Source organism: Anomaloglossus baeobatrachus, chromosome 4 (genome assembly GCF_048569485.1).
Source record: "Anomaloglossus baeobatrachus isolate aAnoBae1 chromosome 4, aAnoBae1.hap1, whole genome shotgun sequence".
Classification (NCBI taxonomy): Eukaryota; Metazoa; Chordata; class Amphibia; order Anura; family Aromobatidae; genus Anomaloglossus; species Anomaloglossus baeobatrachus.
This window is the reverse complement of record NC_134356.1, coordinates 315,484,318-315,505,297: the sequence shown is the minus strand read 5'-3', so window position 1 is coordinate 315,505,297 and position 20,980 is coordinate 315,484,318. Positions and strand designations below refer to the sequence as shown.

The window sequence follows — 20,980 nt, the reverse complement described above, 5'->3', positions numbered from 1 at the left end:
ATTCCGTCGGAATTCGTCAAGAGGCATAATGTAAGTCTATGGTGCAGGATTCCGTTATCATGTATCAGGCAATGGATTCTAGTGCAGGATTCCATCCCGCTGTACTGAGCATGCCCAGCATGTCCAGACGTAGGTTTGAATGCATGTGAAATCAGTCCCGGTCGGGCGGTCTCTCTCTCTCTCTCTCTCTTGCAAAACAACGGAAGTGTGAACATAGCCTAAGTGAAACAAAATAGTGCAGCTCAAATGAACAACATGCTAGGTTTTTTTTGCATATGGATCTGTGAGTCGTGTAGAAAATTGCTCATGCGCACTTGCACAATGGCTACAATTGGTCTGTATGGGTTAATGTGTGCTCCCTTGTATATATCTTCATATAAGAGCTCTTGGTCCATGTCTTAACCTCATTTAACATTCCTCTGTGTGTCCGTCCATGTATACCAACAAGTGACTTCACCAATCCTATTCATAGTTTACGTAACTCTCTTTCTGAGTTCTTATCGTGTTAGTAAATAGATTTTTTTACATTGGGGCTGGATATAATTTGCTCCTGAATACATGGAGCAGAGCCATTGTTTTGGCACAGACACAGAGTGGAAGTTAAACCTCTTTTGTATAGTCATGAACCCTGTGCTGGGAGGTCCACACGGCCGGTGATTGGCGGACAGCCTCCGCTCTGTGAATGTCAGCACACACTCTGGTAACAGCAGGGATCAGCAGCACACTTGTCAGCAGGATTACAGTACCATGCCATCAGTGTTCTGCCTCTCGCAAGCTCCAGAGGGAAATCACCACCTATTTCATGGTAATTACCACTTCCAAAATGTGGGCTGTAGAGTGAGATATGATCATGTGTGCCTGGTACTGTTTAGTTGGTTTTGGATCTGTGGATACTGTAGACAGTTATGGCTTTCTGTTAAGGTTCATCTATTCTGGAATATAGAGATGCTCATGGAGGGAAGTTGACATGTCTAGGTTTTAGCAGTGTTGTTGGGGACGATTTGTAGAAGCGGTGTTTGTACAGGAGTCCTCCGGCGTGCCTAAGCCCCAGCAGCAGCTTGCACAGCCCTCATCTGCTCGGCTATGTGCACATATTTGGGGTTAGCTGTCCTCTGTAGACTCATCACTTTGCTCTTAATTGCTGCTTCGTTTTTTCACTTTAGAAAGTTCTTTGTAGGAAAACAAAGACAATAGGATGTCCCTTTCAGAGTTCAGTAACAAACTTCTCTCGTATCATCCATCATGCTGCTGCAACATCAGGAGGGGACTGTATTCAGGAGCTTTTCACTTCTGCTATTCTAAATGGTGGCCATTATCTGGACGGCCTTTTATGACCTCCCTTTCACGTAAAATGCTGGATGAATGTACAGTTCTGTCACAGATATTCTTTTTACAGGATTTTTTTTTCTTCCCACGAATTTGTCTTTTTTTTCATTCAGAAATGATGAACGAAAGAACTTTTCCCTTTTAAAGAATAATTATTTCTCCAGTTGAAACCTGTTTTAGGCTCGGTCGAAGTCTGGATTGGCACCTATCTTCATGCTTTAGTTATTCATTTATGACGGTGACAATTGCTTTTAAGTTCCCTTTTATTTATAAGGCTATTAATGAGATTTTACTGGAAATAAAAACAGAAACTTAGGCAAATGGTTATTTTTATAGTTTGGTTTTTTTTGGTTGGGGTTAGAAAAACTCCAAATTTTTCCATTGTTGCCATTTTGGATGTTTGGGCAGTAAATGAGAGAAATTTGCTGTGCCTAAGGGTATGTGCGCACGTTGCTTTTTACCTGCTTTTTACCTGCTTTTTTGCTGCTTTTTCTTCTGCGCTGTTTAATGCCAAAATGGATGTGTTCTTCTATTCAAGCAAAGTCTATGGGAATTTGGGTTTCTGGTTCACACTATGTTGTTCAAAATGCTGCCTTTTTGTGGCAGAACTTTGGTCAAAAACTCAGCTTTTCAAAGAAGCAACATGTCAATTGTTTTTGCCATTTGGGTTTTGCACTGCAAAGCTGAGTTTTTGACCAAAGTTCTGCCACAAAAAGGCAGCATTTTGAACAACATAGTGTGAACAAGAAACCCAAATTCCCATAGACTTTGCTTGAATAGAAGAACACATCCATTTTGGCATTAAACAGCGCAGAAGAAAAAGCAGCAAAAAAGCAGGTAAAAAGCAGGTAAAAAGCAACGTGCGCACATACCCTAAAAGGTCCACTTGGGCTGAAATGAAGAGTGAGGAAAGCACTGTCACTTGTGTGCCTGCCTTAGTACTGCCCAATGTCTGCCAAGGAATTGTGGATCTTGAAGAATACAGTAGTTAAATCAGCATAATGGTGGAAGGAAAAAAAAAAATAAATTTACAGCTAATGACATAAAACAACAGACATTGTAAAACCTTTTGGCTCTCTGCTATAAGAGGTTTAACAACACTTAGTTTTTATTGTCATCCTTTCTTTTAGATTGTTTCATGGTTCTTGGATTGGATTGACTAGGCAAATGTATTAGCGCAATATTTTACTAGGTTTTTATTGAACATATGTGTTAGAGCGGATTTATAAAATCTCATCTACTGGCCTGGTACTGTAATTTGCTGCAGATTTTCTCTACACAAATCCAGATAAATTCTGTCGCATCTCAGACCTAAGACATTTTCCATTTTTAGAATGGACTATAAACAATTCCTGAAATGTAAAATAACAAAGTCGGATAGTACACACCCTCCCCATTTCACCACCATTGCTTAGGTCTTGTTTCCGGTCCTTTTTTTCTAAAAATGGAAAACCCCTTTAGGTCTCTTTCAGAGTTTTTTTGAATCAATCACAATCCGTCGTTTTGTGAAAAAAAAACCAGATTCAGCGCTGGATCCGTTTTCTTATCATTGACTTGTATTAGCGACGGATGGCCTCACGTTTCATCTGTCGCGAGACGGATCAGTTGAAAAATGTGTGTCCGGCCGACGTCCACAGGCACGTTTTTTGTGTGCGTTGAAAAAACGGACAGCAACGGATCCATCGTTTGTTATAACGGAAGCCTATGAACGCAGGATCCGTCTTTTACTAACCGAGCATGCTCAGATGTAAATTCCATTCTGGTCAGTAAAAGTTTCTCTCTCTCTCTCTCTCTCTTTTTTTCTCTCTCTCTCTCTTTCGTCCAGGATGAGTTCATATAGGTTTTCAATGGCAAATAACCTTTGCCATGGAAAAAAAAAAGTCGTACGATGGATCAGTTTTTTTTACAGGATCCGTTGAATCCGTTTTACCACAATCTGCAACGGATCCGTCACATCAGTCACAAAACGGATTGTGACTGATTGAAAAAAAACTGATGTGTGAAAGAGGCCCATTTAGACATGTTTTTAATGTATGCGTTCTATCGTTGTTTTTTACGGACAGAACACATAGCCATTATAATCTATGCTGAAAGATATGGGTGCTCCATAGCGTAAAATTACCGGTGACAATGTGAAAGGATCTACATGCGTTCACCTGCACGTACCATGCACAACTCTGAAGGAAGTGTGGAAACCAAGTCCAGACTGCTGCTTTACCTGGTCCACCGGCAAGAGGCTCAGAATCCTGTGCTAAAAAGTAATAGAAGAAAAATTGTGTCACGGGTGCTACCACATGAAAAACCATAAATATTGGCAGTCTGAGGGTAGGCAGCCTGAGGAAGATGTCAGATTGAAACTTTTTAACAAAGCAGAGGTTTTTTTTCAGTACATCATGGTTTTCATTTAACAGCGCCCACCACACTATTTTTCCTATTATAGTCTATGGGGATGCTGGCTTTGCAGACCAAGGGCCTGGTTTATCAAGACCAGCGTTGTTCGCGCCAGTATGAATCAGATGCTCCTAATTCATGAAGAGGTGATTCATGAATCTGGGGCGTCTGACAAACGGAGTGTGCCTCTTTGTGCTACTGCAGAAATATCACTCCATTCAGGTACTGGATTGAGATTCTGGCATATGGAACGCCAGAGCTTGTCGTGGGTTAAACGAGCTTTGGTGTTCTGCCTCCACTGCGCCCCCATCCTGCCCCGACTCCACCCAGATGGGAAAAACAGGTGTCAAAATGCCAAAAGTGGAAACATTTTAGGGGCAATTCCAAATTTAAAATATTTTGCAACAGAATTCTGGCCTGAATTCAGTGATGAATCAGGGCCCAAATGTTTGCAAGAAAATACATGCCTGGCATGTGTAATGTGTGTGTACTATTTATTAGACTAGGACATAAGCACAGTACCTACAGGTCATTAGATAGATATCATGGCAGCTGTCCACCAGTATGCAGTCTCCATGCCTGATGACAAATTAGGCAGAAGAGAGGCTCATCACAACTTCTTTAAAGGTTATATCCAGGACCTGCTTGTGTCCGGCGCCATTCTTCACCGAAACAGAGCTTTAACAGACAGCTCCTGCCTGCTTCCGCCGATTTAACTGCTTCCGCTGATGTTACGACAGCAGAGCGGTGGCTTCTCAACCACTCTGCTCTATAGACAGGGCGGAACAGCCAACGTCATGCTAATAGACAGCTCCCCAGTTACGCAGAAGAGAACTGGCTGACAATCAGCATGAACTCTGCTATCCTGGCCCTTCTACAGAGTGAAAAACAAGCCTCTGCTCTATTGACAAAGCCATTGTATCCCCGGCAAGAATAGTCTATGACTACTCTGTGCCGGCGATAAATGGCATCGGGCACAATAGGCAGGTAGGTAGCAACTACTTGCCTATTAGTTTGTGGGCATATTTTCTTTTAGGATATCCTCCTTAAAATACCTCTATATACCTTCCTTTAGGCTAATAAATATTTTGTTTTCACTTTTTAAAATATTACAGCTATTATTAATATTTTAATGATAAGAACTACTGCACTTTGGAAGAGTAAAGTATGAGACTAGCCATGAGATTTCCATATTGCCCATAGGTGTTTTATAATTCAGCGTCCTTGTCTGATAGCTAAACAGTGGTGAGACATAAGCACACACAGAGAGATGCCAATGGAGGGCACATATCCATGTTACAAGGTGTTCTATGGGGACGTGAAAAGGAAAATTAATGATCACTGAATGAGCTTCCATTCCTTCTGGCAGAAATAAAATATTCTTGTTGCTGCCGCCAAAAGGTTGGTAACCTGCTAACTTGTGGAGCCCATGAATTAAATATAAAGTGCATTTGACTAGCTGAGGGCCTAATTAGAAAGAAGGTTACACAATCTGGAAGGAATGCCATAGGTTCCTTTGGTTCTTCACGGAGCATGAGGACAATTTGAAGAATAGTTTGGCTATTTGTGTAAAAATTTGCAATTGAGGATCACGAGCTTTCCACATCAGGGAAAACGCAGTCATTTTAGGTAACCTTGATGCTTAATTGGCTTCAACACGTCCAATGTTTTCAAGGCTGAGCACATGTTGCTGGGCGAGAGACACAGTTTTCGAGTTGAATTAGCATTGTGATACATCACTTTAGGCACATCGCAGGATGGATTTTCAAGCATGAAAATGTAAACAGTTTGAAAGCAAGATTGTGAATTTCATAGTGTCACTTTTACTGCTTATCACCCCAATAAGGCCAGCGCACCGAGAAAAGAACTGTAGTAGGGTCACCATTCCCTGCAGCTCCGTCCTCTGCTGTGGAGATCAATGAAATACCTATAGAGAGCACAATGTGGTGCTGAGCGCAAAGGTTATATGGCTAAACCATCAGCGCCTGAGAAGCAATTCGTCTCCAATCTAATCCCATAAATATTTCTAAACATTGGCATTTTTTCATACGTTTAAACTTTTTGCGCATTTTGACAGTCTCCCCTTCCAGATATCGCCTGCTAAATGTTTCTCAGATAAGAAGCGGATAATCCAAAAATAAGTGTTCATTGGAATGCCCATTCCTGAGTATTAGCCGGTCAAAACAGGCCACCAAACATCCGGTAAACAAGCAACATCACCGTTATTGGCAGCGCGTAGTCCTGACAGGCCATGTGCTGGTATTCTATATGCACAGAACGATCATGCTAACCAGGAATGGACACTGACCGGGAAGGGCCCCTGTGCGGGACTTGTATTTGGTCCTCCCCCCATCAAGCTCCAGTCAGTGGTTTAAAAGCTAAGGGTGCACTCACACTAGCATATAGCTAGCGCATAACCCGGACGGGTGCTATACTATGTTTCATTGGATAGCACTCACTCCAATGTTATACTATGATAGTATATCAAACTGTATCAAACTGGGAATCAAACTATACTATGAATTTTTTTCTACAACGGATCGTTTTGTAATTCTCAGCGGATTTTTTTCTACAGCGAATGTTATATTATGGAGCAGTTCTGACAAACATTTTCTTCTCATGTCAGGTCGACTTGAGAAAAATAAATTGCTGCATGCTGCCATTGGGTGCATGTGGTCCAAGATATGCTGCCATTCAAGGCTATAGGTGAGTACAGAACATTGGACTGCACTCAAGTGTCATCTGAGTGCAGTCCACTATACACCGACAATGGAGAAGATGGAGAGATTAATCTCTCCATCTTCTCTACACCTGTGATCCCATTTGTGCATGCGAGAGAATGACATCACCTCACACTCCCAGCAGTTTGAGACGAGTGTCATTGGCATATTACATCTGATGCTCTCATATGAGATAATCATTGGAAGCTATACGCTTGTGTGAGTGAACCCTAAGGGCGGCTTTGCAGACTACAACATCGCAGGTGCGATGTCGGTGGGGTAAAATCGAAAGTGACGCACATGCGGCGTCACTTGCGATGTCGCAGTGTGTAAATCCTAGATGATACGATAAACGAGAGCAAAAGCATCGTTATCGTATCATCGTTGCAAGCTCCAACTTTTCCATAATTTTGCTGCAGCGATGGTACGATGCTGTTCCTCGTTCCTGTGGCAGCACACATCGCTGTGTGTTACGCCGCAGGAGCGAGGAACATCAGCTTACCTGCCGCCGGCGGCTCTACGGAAGGAAGGAGGTGGGCGGGATGTTTACATCCTGCTCATCTCCACCCCTCCGCTGCTATTGGCGCCTGCCGTGTGACGTCGCTATGACGCCGCACGACCCGCCCCCTTAGGAAGGAGGCGGGTCGCCGGCCAGAGCGACGGTCGCAGGGCAGGTGAGTGCATGTGAAGCTGGCGTAGCGATAATTTTCGCTACGCCAGCTATCACAAGATATCGTACCTGCGACGGGGGCGGGGACTATCGCGTGCGACATCGCAGCATCGGCTTGCGATGTCGCAACGTGCAAAGCCCGCCTAAAGCTGTTCGTCTTAGTGCCAGGACAGCCACCACTCAAAGGGAATTTGTCACCAGGTTTTTGCTCCCCCATCTGAGAGTAGCATAATGTAGAGACAGAGACCCTGAGTCCAGCGATGTGTCACTTATTGAGCTGTTTTCTGTCATTTTGATAAAATCAATGTTTTCTCTGCTGCACATCTAGCAGTTATACAGAGTTCATGAATATGCTGGACTACCTGCAGCAGGCCAAATAGTCCTCCAATGATACTCTACTGCTGATTAATTAGTGTTTTTATCAAAGCTACACTAAGCAGCCCAGGAAGTGACACATCGCTGGAATCAGGGTCTCTGCACCTACATTATGCTGCTCTCAGAGTAGGTGTTAAAAACCTGGTGACAGATTCCTTTTAACAAAATAGTTAACTATTTATTAAAGCATCAACTGACGAGAAAGACACAACATTCAAGAAAAAAAAAGCTACATAGTGAAAAAGTGGAAAGATCACAGTATCTGAGCAACCAGTTCTGCAAAAGTGCCACCCTACCCCCTGAAGCCTGCCTACTCTACAGGGTCCATATCCAGCTGAACCCGCTGCACATGCGATATGTCTGCCCTGCCCCAAATGCTAAATGTCTTTAAAAATTATGTTCAATCATTCCTCCCTGCAGTGAGCAACACATAGTCTACGACTGCTCAAACACAGCAGTGTGTCTGACATCCTGGCATGTACAGGATGAAGGAGGCGAGGGGCGGCATAGTGTTTAAACACATACGTATAGCGTTTAGGCAACATTATAGAGCTTATTAGGAGGCTTATAAAGTGCTCCTTTAAGTGTTAAATCATGAAATCAAGTTCCATTTAATTCCAAGAGCCATAACTTTTTTATTTTTCCATCCATATAGCCGTAAAAAAAAGTTCCACGTGTGTTGAAATTGCCCAAAAATTGCAACTTCATAATTGCTTTTGGGATTTTTAATTTACTATATATACTTTAAAACTGACCTGGCAATATGATTCTCCCGGTCAGTACGAGCACGCAGATACTAAACGTATAGTTTTTTTTTTTATTTAAGTGGTAAAAATTTATTTGGAAATTTGTAAAAAATAAAATTTCCATTTACCGAGAGCTGTAATGACTTCAATTTTCGGGATATGGGGCTATTGAGGGCTTGTTTTTTGCGCACTGAGATGACATTTTTATTTATAACATTTTGAGGTAGATACGATGTTTTGATCACCTCTATTGCAATTGTCTGGAGGACAAATATCTATAATTCTTGCGTTTAGATTTTTTTTCTCATTATGCTATTTACCGATAATACACATTTTTTTAGATTTGACTAGGTCAGACTTTTCTAAACACAGCAATACCAAATATGTCTGTTTCTTATAATTTTATTTTTAATGTGGCAAAACGAGTGGATGATTTTAACTTTCGTTGTTTTATTTTTTCATATTTTTAAAAACATTTTTTTATTCATCATTTTACTGTGTTTAACAGTCCCCTTAGTGCACTTGAAGCTGTGATTGTCTGATTTCTTGTACATTACATAGCAGTGCATCAGCACTGCTATGTATAGTGAAAATCACAATCTCTTATGAAGCTATAGGCTGGCATTCACAGAGGGATTGTAATGATAGGCATGGCATCGTCAGAAGACCCCCAACTGCCATGCAACCCATCGGCGCCCCATGATCACGTAATAGGTGCGCCGATGGGAGGAATGTGTAGGCTTCTATCTAGGGACAGAACTCCCCCCTCCAGGCCGTGCAGAAGGAGCAAAGATGGAATCATAGGACTATCGGGCTCTTCATGAGCGACTTCCTCCCTTAAAGGGAACCTGTCAGGTGCAATGTGCACCCAGAGCCACGAGCAGTTCTGGGTGCATATTAGTAATCCCTGCCTAACCGTCCCTGTATACACTAGCATAGATAAAGGGATCTTTAGAAAAAGTATTTCTAAAGACCTTTTATGTTATGCTAATGAGTGCAGCGACTAGTGTGGCACCCCAGTGGTCATGGGAGCCACAGTGGCATTGTTCTCTTCACCTGGTGGACAGTGCTGTGCCTGGAAGCAGCGGGGAGCGTCTCAATGTCAGGTACCATTTCACACAACACTTCCTGACTCAGACCTGAAGGGGGAGCTCAACCTGTTACCAGTAAAGGTAAAAGTAAACTACCAATCTGTGTTGTTTGGTTACTGTCAGCGCCCTCAGCCCTGCACCCCAACGCACCACTACTACCTCCATCAACTCCCTGGAGCCCACTCCACTTTTGGGGAGCAGACACATCCCGGCTGCTACTACCATCTGCCCCAGAGGACAGCGACCGCAGCGGCGGCTATTCCCTGGCCGCATACCACAGGTGGCGTCACGAAATCAAACCTCCATTACCACCCTCTCCTTTATTGTACACCTCTGCTCCGTGGGTTCTACACTAGCCCAAGGGTGTTTCTCCCCTTAGCTAGTCGGCCCACATAGCATGCTAGCACACCCCTGTGGGCATACTTACATGCTAATGTATACGCAGCAACGCCGCACATACCTAACTGTTCATGGCGGCCAGCGGACGATGGATTCCCTCTGCGCATTATCCAGAGTCCTCTGCACTTCCGGTCATGCATATTATACCTCACTGAAGCTGGGAAGCTTACACCCGGCATCAGTTTAGTGTGCATGATCAGAAGCCTCGGGTACTCCGGATCATGCCCTGTGTGCATCCATGCTCCTCTGGCCGCCATCAAGAGTGAGGTATGTGCGACGTCGTTGCGCATTTATTATCATGTTAGTACGCCCACAGGGATGTGCTAGAATGCTATGTGGGCCGACTAGCTAAGGGGAGAATTGCCCTTGGGACTAATCCCCGTGCTCATTAGCATAAGATAGAAGACCTTTAGAAATACTTTTTGTAAATATCTCTTTATCTATGCTAGTGTATACAGGGACAGTTAGGCATGAATCACTAATATGCACCCAGAACTGCTTGTGGTACTGGGTGCATATTGCACCTGACAGGTTCCCTTTAAGTGCTGTGTTACCTGCATCAGAGTCAGTGGCAACATCAACACAAGCGACTCCCTCCCTGCAATGCGGTTTGTTAGGGCTCTTTTCCACTTGTGTACAGCTTTCGATGCGAGAGCACCAGAAGCGATATGCTAATGATCCTCTGCTGCGAGCGTCAGCTGAGGGTCATGCGACTGTGATGCAATCTTGCGATCGCATCACAGGAGCGAAGAAGATGGAGGAAGCACTTTCTCCCCATCTCCTCTGTTGTCTGTCTCTGCATGCACCGCACTGCTCCCATAACATGAGTGCAGTGCGATTTTACACATGCGTGAGCGGAGAGTCAGTGCAAAACGCAGCATTGTACCGAGAGCCTGATTCGTGTGGAGAAAAATCGGGACAGATGAAACTGTCTCATTGATTAACACTGGTGCGAGTGCAATCCGATTTTTTAGCAGATTGCACTCGCCCATGAAAATCGCAGATGGAAAAGAGCCCTTTCCTGCATCATATAGTCAGTGGCTGCATCAAAACTAGAGGAGGCTCCTTCCAGCATCTTTTGCATAATGCAGTATAGCGCCCTCCCCCTCTTTGTGCTATAGCTCAGGTTGTATGGTAGGCAAGAAGTTTCACCACTCCAGCCCCCCTTCCCTTCAGGGACTTGGTGCAGCTGCAATGGCTACAACGGCGGTATGTCTGCCACTGATACTAACAATCGTTCTGTATGCTTAAACTTCCGGATAAACCTGTCTAGTCCGACCAGTTAACGCTCACCGATCAAAGCTTATAGCCAGTAGTGGTCATTCATCAGATTGGAATGAAGCAATTCAAATAAACCCTAAATCTTATTGCATTTTAAGTAAATAAAGAGCATTTTTTGTTTGTTTGTCAAACTCATTAACTTCTTGCACTGCACATGGGACTGGGAGGTTCATGAATTTCTTATTTCCGGAATCCCAGGTCTGGTTTTTGATTAGGCAGGCATTTGCAACTTCATCGCTGCAGTGTGATGCACAGATGACTTTGCACTAGTCCTGCTAATCAAAAGCCACGTCGGCAATACTAGAATGTAAGAGATTCGCAAGAGACGTTTGACTTGGTAGATGGACCAGAATCCCACAAATGGGTCTACCCTGAGTTGTGTTTTAGAATTTGATGAAAAATAAAACCAAGGCTATACTACTAAACAATAAACAGTGACTTCAGTAAATCGCAAATGATGGATCGAGACCTTAATTTAGAGGTATATACATTTGCCCATGTACAATTCGTCATTGCCTTTGCACCTGTTTTTGTCTAGTTTTGTGTTTTGCACCTTTTTTCAGTTTATACTCAATGCATTATTATTTTTTTCCGTGCCTTTTTTGAAGTCGGTGCTCGCCTGTTTTTTTTTTTCTCTTTGCTGGTGTAGTTTAGTAAAACCAAATGTTTTATCCTGACTCATCAATTTTGATTAAAAAGTTACAAAATCTGGCCATTTTACGTTGCAAAACTTCGCTCCAGTCCCTCCTGAAGGCTGCTTTACATGGTACGACCGATTGTGCGATTTCACAATCGATCGTACCCGCCCCCATCCTTTTTGCGTCACGGGCAAATCGCTGCCCGTCTCACACAAAGTCAGTAACCCCTGTCACACATACCTCTCGTGTGACCTCGCTGTGGGCGGCGAACGTCCACTTCCTGGAGTGGGAGGGACGTTCGGCGTCACAGCGACGTCACACGGCCGCCGGCCAATGGAAGCGGAGGGGCGGATATGAGCGGGACGTAAACATCTCACCCACCTTCTTCCTTCACATAGCCGGCGGCGGCCGCGTGACGCAGGTGAGCTGCTGTTCATCGTTCCCGGGGTGTCACACGGAGTGACGTGTACTACCCCGGAAACGATGAACAACTAAATTAAACGATATTATGGAACCTAGCGAGCAGTACACGACTCACGATTTGTGAGCGATACTGCGTCGCTAGGAGGTGTCACACAGGCCGGCATCACCAGCGATGCCGGATGTGCGTCACAAAAACCGTGACCCCGACAATCTATCGCACGATAGATTGTCTGGTATAAAGCAGCCTTGAGTGTATTTTTTAGTACGTGCAATTTTTATGACTTTTGGCGCCAACATGAAGCTTTTGGCACCAAGGACTCAAACACAGTTCATAATAAAAAAAGCTATTTCTTTTTACTTTGTGCCAAATTCATGAATCGCATGTGCTATTTTGATACATTTAGCACCAAAATCAACAACAAATACCACAAAACAATAAAAGAAAGTTACTTTAAAAAAACGTAATTGATGAGTTTGGGCCTTGGTATCACCATATGCAGATAGCATAAAATAAACACCCGAAATAATTTGCAAAAATGTTTTGTTTATATTCCTTCCCATAAAAAGTTAACAAAACTTTGTAATAAATTATATGTACACTAAAGTATTCCTCTGACAAATACAACTTATTACAAAAATAACAACAAGCTCTCATATGACAATGTCGCTGAAAAAATAAAAAGTTACGGCTCCTGGAACGCAACAATAAAAAAGTTAAAAAAACAAACAAACAAAAAAGGTTGTCATAAAGACCATAACTGGCTGTGACGTCAAGGGATGAAAATAAACTTTTCTAGGTAAATTTGCATATTGTAAGAAATGAAATAATTTCCTTTGTTTTTTTTGTTATTGGCCAGGGGGTTAACACAAAAAGGCATTATTGTTTTCTCGTGCCGCTGTCTGGCATGAGCCCAGAAGACTGTTCTGCTTGGGTTCTTTAGTTACATGTCATCAATGTTCATCTACATCAGTTGTAATGTAATTCTTTATGTTGACGTCCTCCATGGCTCCATGTTTAAGGCTATGTGCGCACTTACCGGATTTTTCGCGGATTTTGCCGCGGATTTGCTGCATGTTTCGCTGCAGAAAATGTTCATAACATCTCTGCAGTGAATCACCAGCAAATCCTATGGAGAAAAAAAATCCTGTGCGCACTGGGCGGAATTTGACAGCTGCATGTTTTGCTGCGGGAATCCCGCAGCAAAAACAAGTGCATGTCACTTCTTTTCCGCACAGCGCTGCGGGATTTTACTCCATTGACTCAATGTTAATCATGAAATCCCGCAGGGAATAACGCAGGCAGCAAATTCTGTGCGGTTCACTGCGTTTTCCTGCGTTATTCCCTGCGGTATTTCGCTGTTTACCTCCGGTAATGTGCATCACTTGCTTGCGGTTTTGCAGGGAAGTGATGTCATTACAGGAAGAGGAAGCCGTGCAGAGTAAACACACACACAGATCACACACACACACATCACAGACACATAGATCACATAGACACAGACACATAGAACACACATAGAAAGAAAACGGAAATATAGAAAACAAAGAACGTGGGCTCCGCTGCATATTTACCTTCCAGCCGAGGTAAGCACACAGCGGCGGCCCGGTATTCTCAGGCTGGGGAGGGAGAGGGGCAGGGATAATGTCCCCCGCCTCACTCCCCCTCCCGCAGCCGAGAATATCAGCCGCAGCTGCCCCGGCATTGTCGCATGCAATATGCGACAATACCGGCGTGTCCTCGGCTCTTCTTGCCACCGTGTAGCAGTGGTGGCAAGGTAATACAAGGGGTTAATGGTGATGGGGGACCACCGCCATTAACCCCAGGCTTGATCATGGCAGCGTCTATGTGACAGCTGACATGATCAACCCGTAAGTAAAGTGAAAAAAAACACAGACACCGAAAAATCCTTTATTTTAAATAAAACAAACAAGCCTCGTTCACCATTTTATTAACCCCCCCAAACAAAGCTCCGGCGTAATCCAGGTCCGACGTCCAGCGCTGCTTCCATCCAGCCGCGACTGTCACAGACACAGCGCTGAATGAAAGCAGCAGAGGTAATTACCGGTCATTTCCCACGGCCGGTAATGTGAACTCACTGCCGACCGTGGGAAATGCAGCGATCTGTCATCTATCTCTCTATCTATCTATCCCTCTGTCTATCTATCTATCCCTCTATCTATTCTTCTGTCTATCTACTCTCAGAATTAAATGACTTTTTTTTTTTTTCTTTTTTTTTTTTTCTTCAATGTGCTTTATTGCATTGAATGCAATAAAGCACATCCCAACCCGCACGCGGCAAAACCGCGGCAATACCGCGAATAATACCGCGGTAAAACCGCAGCAAACCGCGGCAAACCGCATGCGGTTTTCGGGTGCGGTTTCCCGCGGTTTTTTACCGCGGGTGCGGTAATCTTTGAGGGCATGCGGAATTTTCTCAAGAAAATTCCACTTCCCAGTGCGCACAGAGCCTTAGAGTCTTTTTCAGCCAAATGTACCTGTGGTAAAACTTCATAAGTGGGGCAATCCTGGATTCTGTCATATGAGGCCACAGCAATAAGATCATATGTATAGGTAGAAGCATGTGAAGGACAAGCTTCTTCTCTCCCCTGATTTTTGGACATACAGCCATGTCTTGATTTAGAGTTGTGATACATTAATTAAGATTATGATTACATTGGAAGACATGGACATAGAATTTTGTTTCCAAACTTGATGACTGGGGCATGGCTGCAAGATGCATGTGTTCTCTCTTACAAGAATAATTCAAAATCAGGCAAAATTATGTAGAAAAAAACAGATGGCTCAAAAATGATTATGACTAAGGCAACAGGCTGAAACGCGTCGATCCTCATCAATATCATATCTCAACAGTGTGAACTCAATTTTTGTACAGATTTTACTTGGACATAATATATCAATAAATGATAAAGGGAACCAATCACCAGGATTTTCCTTTATAAGTTAAAGCCAGTGCTACACTGGCGCTATCAGGCTGCTTATATTGTATTGTACAAACAATTCACTTTGTTGAAGGACCTGTGTGAAGTAATACCCATGTGACCAGAAAGCCTTAGCCAACAAAGCTGGATACCAGGTCACAAGGGTATGATCTCACACAGGTCCTTCAACAAAGTGAATTGTTTGTATAATACCATAGAGAACAGAGAGAGGGAGGAACAACAGGCAGGGGGGCGGGAATCCATATGAATACCCACCCAGAGATTATCTGCTCCGTTGAAAATGCCAATCAAGTAGCTGATGATTTTTTAAACTTTACTTTCTTGGATTTGAAAGCCTAAACATCCGAGCTGACCACTCATGGTATGTAGAGAATCAGCCTGATAGCACCAGTATAGCACTGGCTTTAGGTTATTTACGAAAATCCTGGTGATTGGTTCCCTTCAAGTTTTAAATTGTTGGATTTGATGGAATATCGCACCCTATTTTATGCGACATGCCTGAAACTTATAAGTAGATGTATAGCTTCTTTGTGTTCTTGCCAATGCAGCTCCTCAATATTGATACAGAGCAGATATCCAGCTTTATTACTTTATAGCTCATTCATATCTGTAGAGTGACTTGAGGAAGAAAGGTTAGGCTATGTGCACACACTGCGTTTTTTTGACGCTGCGTTTTTGTGCGTTTTTTAGCGCTAAAAATGCACAGAAACGCAGCGTCTTAAAACGCATGAAAAAACGCATGCGTTTTTACCGCGTTTTGGTGTGTTTTTGGCTGCGTTTTTCTGCGTTTTTTCTCACTGCGTTTTTTTGCGTTTTTTCTCACTGCGTTTTTCTGCGTTTTTTCTCACTGCGTTTTTCTGCGTTTTTTTCTCACTGTGTTTTTCTGCGTTTTTTTATCAGTGAACATTGCCATTAAAGATTGTTGAAAAAAAAAAGGTCTGATGTCATTTCCTTCTTCCATATGTTCTTCATTCTCCACTAGTGTATGCAGGAGAGCAGACAGCTGCAGAACTACAAGGCTCAGCATGCTCCATCCAGGACTGTATGCTGGAGGGAGAGTCAGGGGAGCAGACCTACAAGGCTCAGCATATTCCATCCCCTTGTGTATGCAGGAGAGCAGACAGCTGCAGAACTACGAGGCTCAGAATGCTCCATCCAGGACTGTATGCTGGAGGGAGAGTCAGGGGGAGCAGACCTACAAGGCTCAGCATACTCCATCCACTAGTGGATGCAGGAGAGCAGACAGCAGCTGCAGAACTACAAGGCTCAGCAAGCTGCATCCAATAGTGTATGCAGGAGAGCAGACAGCAGCTGCAGAACTACAAGGCTCAGCATCCTCCTTCCAGGACTGTGTGCAGGATTTCTTTGCCCCCCCAAACAAAAAAAATGACGTGTGCTTTGCCATATTTTTGTATGCTAGCCGGGTACAGCAGGCAGGTACGGGCTACCCCCAATCCCCAGCTGCCTATTTGTACTCGGCTGGGAACCATAAATATAGGGAAGCCCTTTTTTTTTTTAATTATTTCATGAATTTCATGAAATAATTAAAAAAAAAAAATGATGTGAGCTTCGCCTAATTTTTGTGTGCAGCCGGTACAACTAGGCAGCTGGGGATTGGAATCCCAGCCACCCCAGAAAATGGCGCTTTCATAGAAGCGCCATCTTCTGGCGCTGTATCCAACTCTTCCAGCTGCCCTGGTGATGGTGGCTCGCTGGGTAATAATGGAGTTAGGGCTAGCTTTATATTATCAGCTGGCCCTAAGCCCGAAATTCATGGTGTCACGCCAATATTAGACATAGCCACCATGAATTTCTAGTAAAGATAAAAAAACCCACAACACAGAAAAGTATTTTTATTAGAAATAAAACACAACACAATTAGTGACTCCATCTTTATTGAAATAAAGAGCCCCCCTCCGCAGTAATCCTGGGTCAGGGTCCCGTCCAATCCGGATCCAATATCATCTGATCGGTTTGCTGGAAGGCAAAGCGATCAGATGATGTGTCAGGTTCAAGTGTCTGAATCACATCACACATCAGCTGATTGCATAAAAGCCGTTTATACAAGCAGATGATGCATCAAAATACTCACTTATGTGCTGATTACCGGCAGCTCCTGGAGCGAGTCTGATCCCGTCCGATCGCTGCAGGAGCTGCCGGTAATCAGGGATGAAGTCTCCTGACGGCATCCGCTGACAGGTTAAGCCGGCCGGGCGCTGGCGTCAGCCTGAGACTTACGATCAGCTGACGCGTCAGGTGACTGCATCAGGTGATCCATCGCCAGGTCCTGCAAGCTATCGGAGGTGTCCCGGCTGTCTGCACACAGCCGGAGCGGCGGTACCGGGAAGAGGAGCTGGGAGCGGGCATGGCACCGGGAGTCTGCAGACAGGTGAGTATGACTTTTTTTTTCTACTGTTCACTTTTGATTTCGCAGCTGCCTCCACCTCCCGCCCAGACATGATGCCGCACGACAGCATACGTGCACAGGACAGGAGGTGGAAGCGGCGGTGACGGTACCGGGAGGATTCACGCTTCTGTATTTACTGACAGAAGGAATCCTCTTCCTGTACATGTTAGTTTACTACCCACATCCTGCGTTTATAGCTGCGTTTTTGGTCTTAGAAACGCACCAAAACGCACCAAAACGCAGCTATAATAACAATTTGCGTTTCTCATTGCGTCTTTCAACATCCCATTGCACTCAATGGATGAAAAACGCGGTGAAAAACGCGGGAATAATTGACATGCTGCGTTTTTGTGGTCACCACAAAAACACAGCTGAAAAAAAACGCTGTGTGCAGACAGCAAAAATGAAAACTCATAGACTTTGCTGGGGGAAGCAAAGTCATGCAGTTTTCTGGGCAAAAACGCACCCGAAAAACGCGCAAAAACGCCGCGAAAAACGCACTGTGTGAACTTACCCTTACATTCAGAGATCTTGAGCACAATGCAAGACAAAGTAAGAAATTCTTTTGAATGTAAGATATCAATCAGCTTCAGTGGAGTGGGAGGATACATTGCCTTTATTACTATGTAGGGTGTCATGATAAAGAAATATAACATACTGTTACTCTGTTTATAGCAGGGGTAGAGAATTAATTTTCCAGAGGTGCCACATGAGAGTCCGTGACTGATGTGGAAGGCTGTAATTAATTCTGCTTAATATTAATTTACCATATTAATTAATTTTTATTAATATTAACTGTATCCCTCAATGTTAAACCAAATTAATTCTGCTGACTTGCTGATACTTCTAATACATGTTATAATAGGACATATTGTAACATACTCTTTCCTGTAGTATCTAAACAAAACCATATAATTTACAGATTTTTATAAAGTTTATAAATCATATTCTCCTGTTATTCAGGCTTGTAACGTGATCAGCAACTTCCCCACACATAGTATGATGTCTCCACATCCCCCAAACAATATGGGTATGTGCTCACGTTGCGTTCTGTACTTGTAAAAAAAAATGCGCCCTATGATGGCAGACTTTGACAACTGTAAACACTGTGTTTGACAAAAAAAATGCATCCAAAACGCATGCGTTTTGGATGCATTTTGGATGCATTTTACATGCGTTTTGGATGCATGTTTGACAGTGCGGTCCCATGGCTATTCAGCTCTGCTACATGCCCGCTCACAGCAGACACAGACAGAGCCGCGCGATGAGAATGAACTCGGATGAACTTCACCCGACTTCATTGTCATCCCGTGGCTCTGTCTCTGTGTGCTGTGCTGAACCTCTGAGGTCAGTGCCAGGACACAGGAGGCCGCAGCAGTGACTTCAGAGCTTCACCCGAGTTCACTGTCATCGCGTGGCTCTCTGTGTCGTGGCCTGATTTGCAATCACAGGTGAAGGACTCACCTGTGAACGCAAATCACCTGAGTGACTGTAGTGAGCTGTGCAATCAGCACAGCACAGGTTACCCGCGGCTTCAGCTGACGTCCTCCACCTGAGACAGTTAGAGGATCCAGCTGTGGCCGCAAGTAACCTGACTGACGTCACCACTGACAGCGCGACTCACTTCAGTTGCTCCATGGAGCTCACAGAGATCTCCCGTCAGCTTCCAATGTAGCAGAGCTGAAAGCATTGTGGGACCTCGTGTCGATTACGTTGGACCTGGAGGGTTGTTTGGGGATTAATAAAGTGGTGAAAGAGGGTGTTTTTTTGTCTTTTATTTCAAACTAGCTGTACTACCCGGCTTCGCCCGGGTTATTAACTGTTGTTAACAAAATAGAATGTATTAACATTCCCGGGATAGAATGTATAAATAGAATGTATTAACGCCCAGGATAGCAACTGTCTCTCTGTTTCTCTCCCATTCTCTGTCTGTCTCCCCCACTGTATATATCTCTCTGTCTCTCTCTTTATCTCTTTGTCTGTCTGTCTCTTTCCCTGTCTGTCTCTGACTGTCTCTTTCTCCATCTGTCTCAATCTCTTTCCCTGTCTGTCTATCTATCTCTTTCCCTGTCTGTCTATCTATCTCTGTCACTTTCCCTGTCTGTCTTTTCCCTGTCTGTCTCTTTCCCTCTCTTTCCCTGTCTGTCTATTTTCCTCTCTTTCCTTCTTTCCCTATGTCTATTTCCATGTGTCTGTCTCTTTGTCTGTCTCTTTACCTGTCTTTGTCTGTCTCTTACCCTGTCTGTCTGTTTCCCTTTCTTTCCCTGTCTGTCTGTTTCCCTGTGTCTGTCTCTGTCTCTTTGTCTGTGTCTGTCTCTTTCCCTGTCAGTCTGTCTCTTTGTCTGTGTCTGTCTCTTACCCTGTCTATGTCTGTTTCTTACCCTGTCTGTGTCTGCCTCTCTCCCTGTCTGTGTCTGTCTCTTTCACTGTCTGTGTCTGTCTCTTTCCCTGGCTGCATTGTGACATGCCAACATTCCATATAAGGTCGTGGCTGCGCATTCTTCTGAAGTTCTGGCTGCACTGTGGCTCCCAGCTTCATTCGCTTTAATGGAGGCAGGTTTTTTGGTGAATAACTGTAAAGCGCGGGGTTAAAATTTCCCCTCAAAACATAGCCTATGACGCTCTCGGGGTCCAGACGTGTGAGTGGGCAAAATTTTGTGGCTGTAGCTGTGACGGTGCAGATGCCAATCCCGGACATACATACATACATACACACACACATTCAGCTTTATATATTAGATAAAGGATTTTTTGGTGTTTGCGTTTATTTACTTTCACTACAGTTTAGTGATGGGGATGTCTCATAGATGCCTGCCATCACTAATCTAGGACTTAGTGGCAGCTATGGGCTGCCATTAACTCCTTATTACCCCGATTGCCACTGCACCAGGGAAATCAGGATGAGCTGGGTAGAGTCCCGGGATTGTCGCAATTTAATGTATTTCCGGGCGGCTGCTGGCTGATATTTTTAGGCTGGGGGGCTCCCCATAATGTGGGGCTCCCCATCCTGAGAATACCAGCCTTCAGCCGTGGGGCTTTACTTTGGCTGGTATCAAAATTGGGGGACTGCACGCCATTTTTTTAAAAAAAATATTTATTTATTTATTTTACTGCACAATATAGACCCACCCACTGGCAGCTGTGATTGGTTGCAGTGAGAAAGCTGTCACTCAGCGTGGGGGCTCGTCTGACAGCAACCAATCATAGGCACCGGTGGGCGGGGGAAGCAGTGAATATGAGATGGAATAATGAGCGGCCGGCATTTTCAAAAGCAGGAGAAGCCGCCGGAGCAGTGTGACAGCTGTGTAGCGCCGCGACGGTGATCGGTGAGTATGAGAGAGGGGGTGAGAGGGAGAGACTGAACAACAGAGAGAGAGACTGACCGACAGAGAGAGAGAGAGACCAACTGACCGACAGAGAGACCGACATCGACAGAGAGAGAAACCAACTGACCGACAGAGAGAGAGACCGATATCGACAGAGAGAGAGAGAGAGAGAGAGACCAACACACAGAGAGAGAGAGACTGAAAGACCTGCATTTTGTTTGTCAAA

The 20,980-nt window shown here is 44.2% G+C and overlaps 1 protein-coding gene across 8 annotated transcripts in view; it reads left to right on the top strand.

Annotated features, from left to right (window-relative positions):
* Nucleotides 1–783: 783 nt before the first annotated feature.
* Nucleotides 784–20,980, top strand: part of NRCAM (neuronal cell adhesion molecule) — a 181,895-nt gene continuing 161,698 nt past the window's right edge. For all 8 annotated transcript variants that reach the window (XM_075344998.1, XM_075345002.1, XM_075345001.1 and 5 more), the window contains exon 1: nt 784–805. In XM_075344998.1, coding sequence (XP_075201113.1) covers nt 803–805 — 3 coding nt within the window. In that variant the 5' untranslated portion in view covers nt 784–802. The remainder of the gene's footprint in view (nt 806–20,980) is intronic.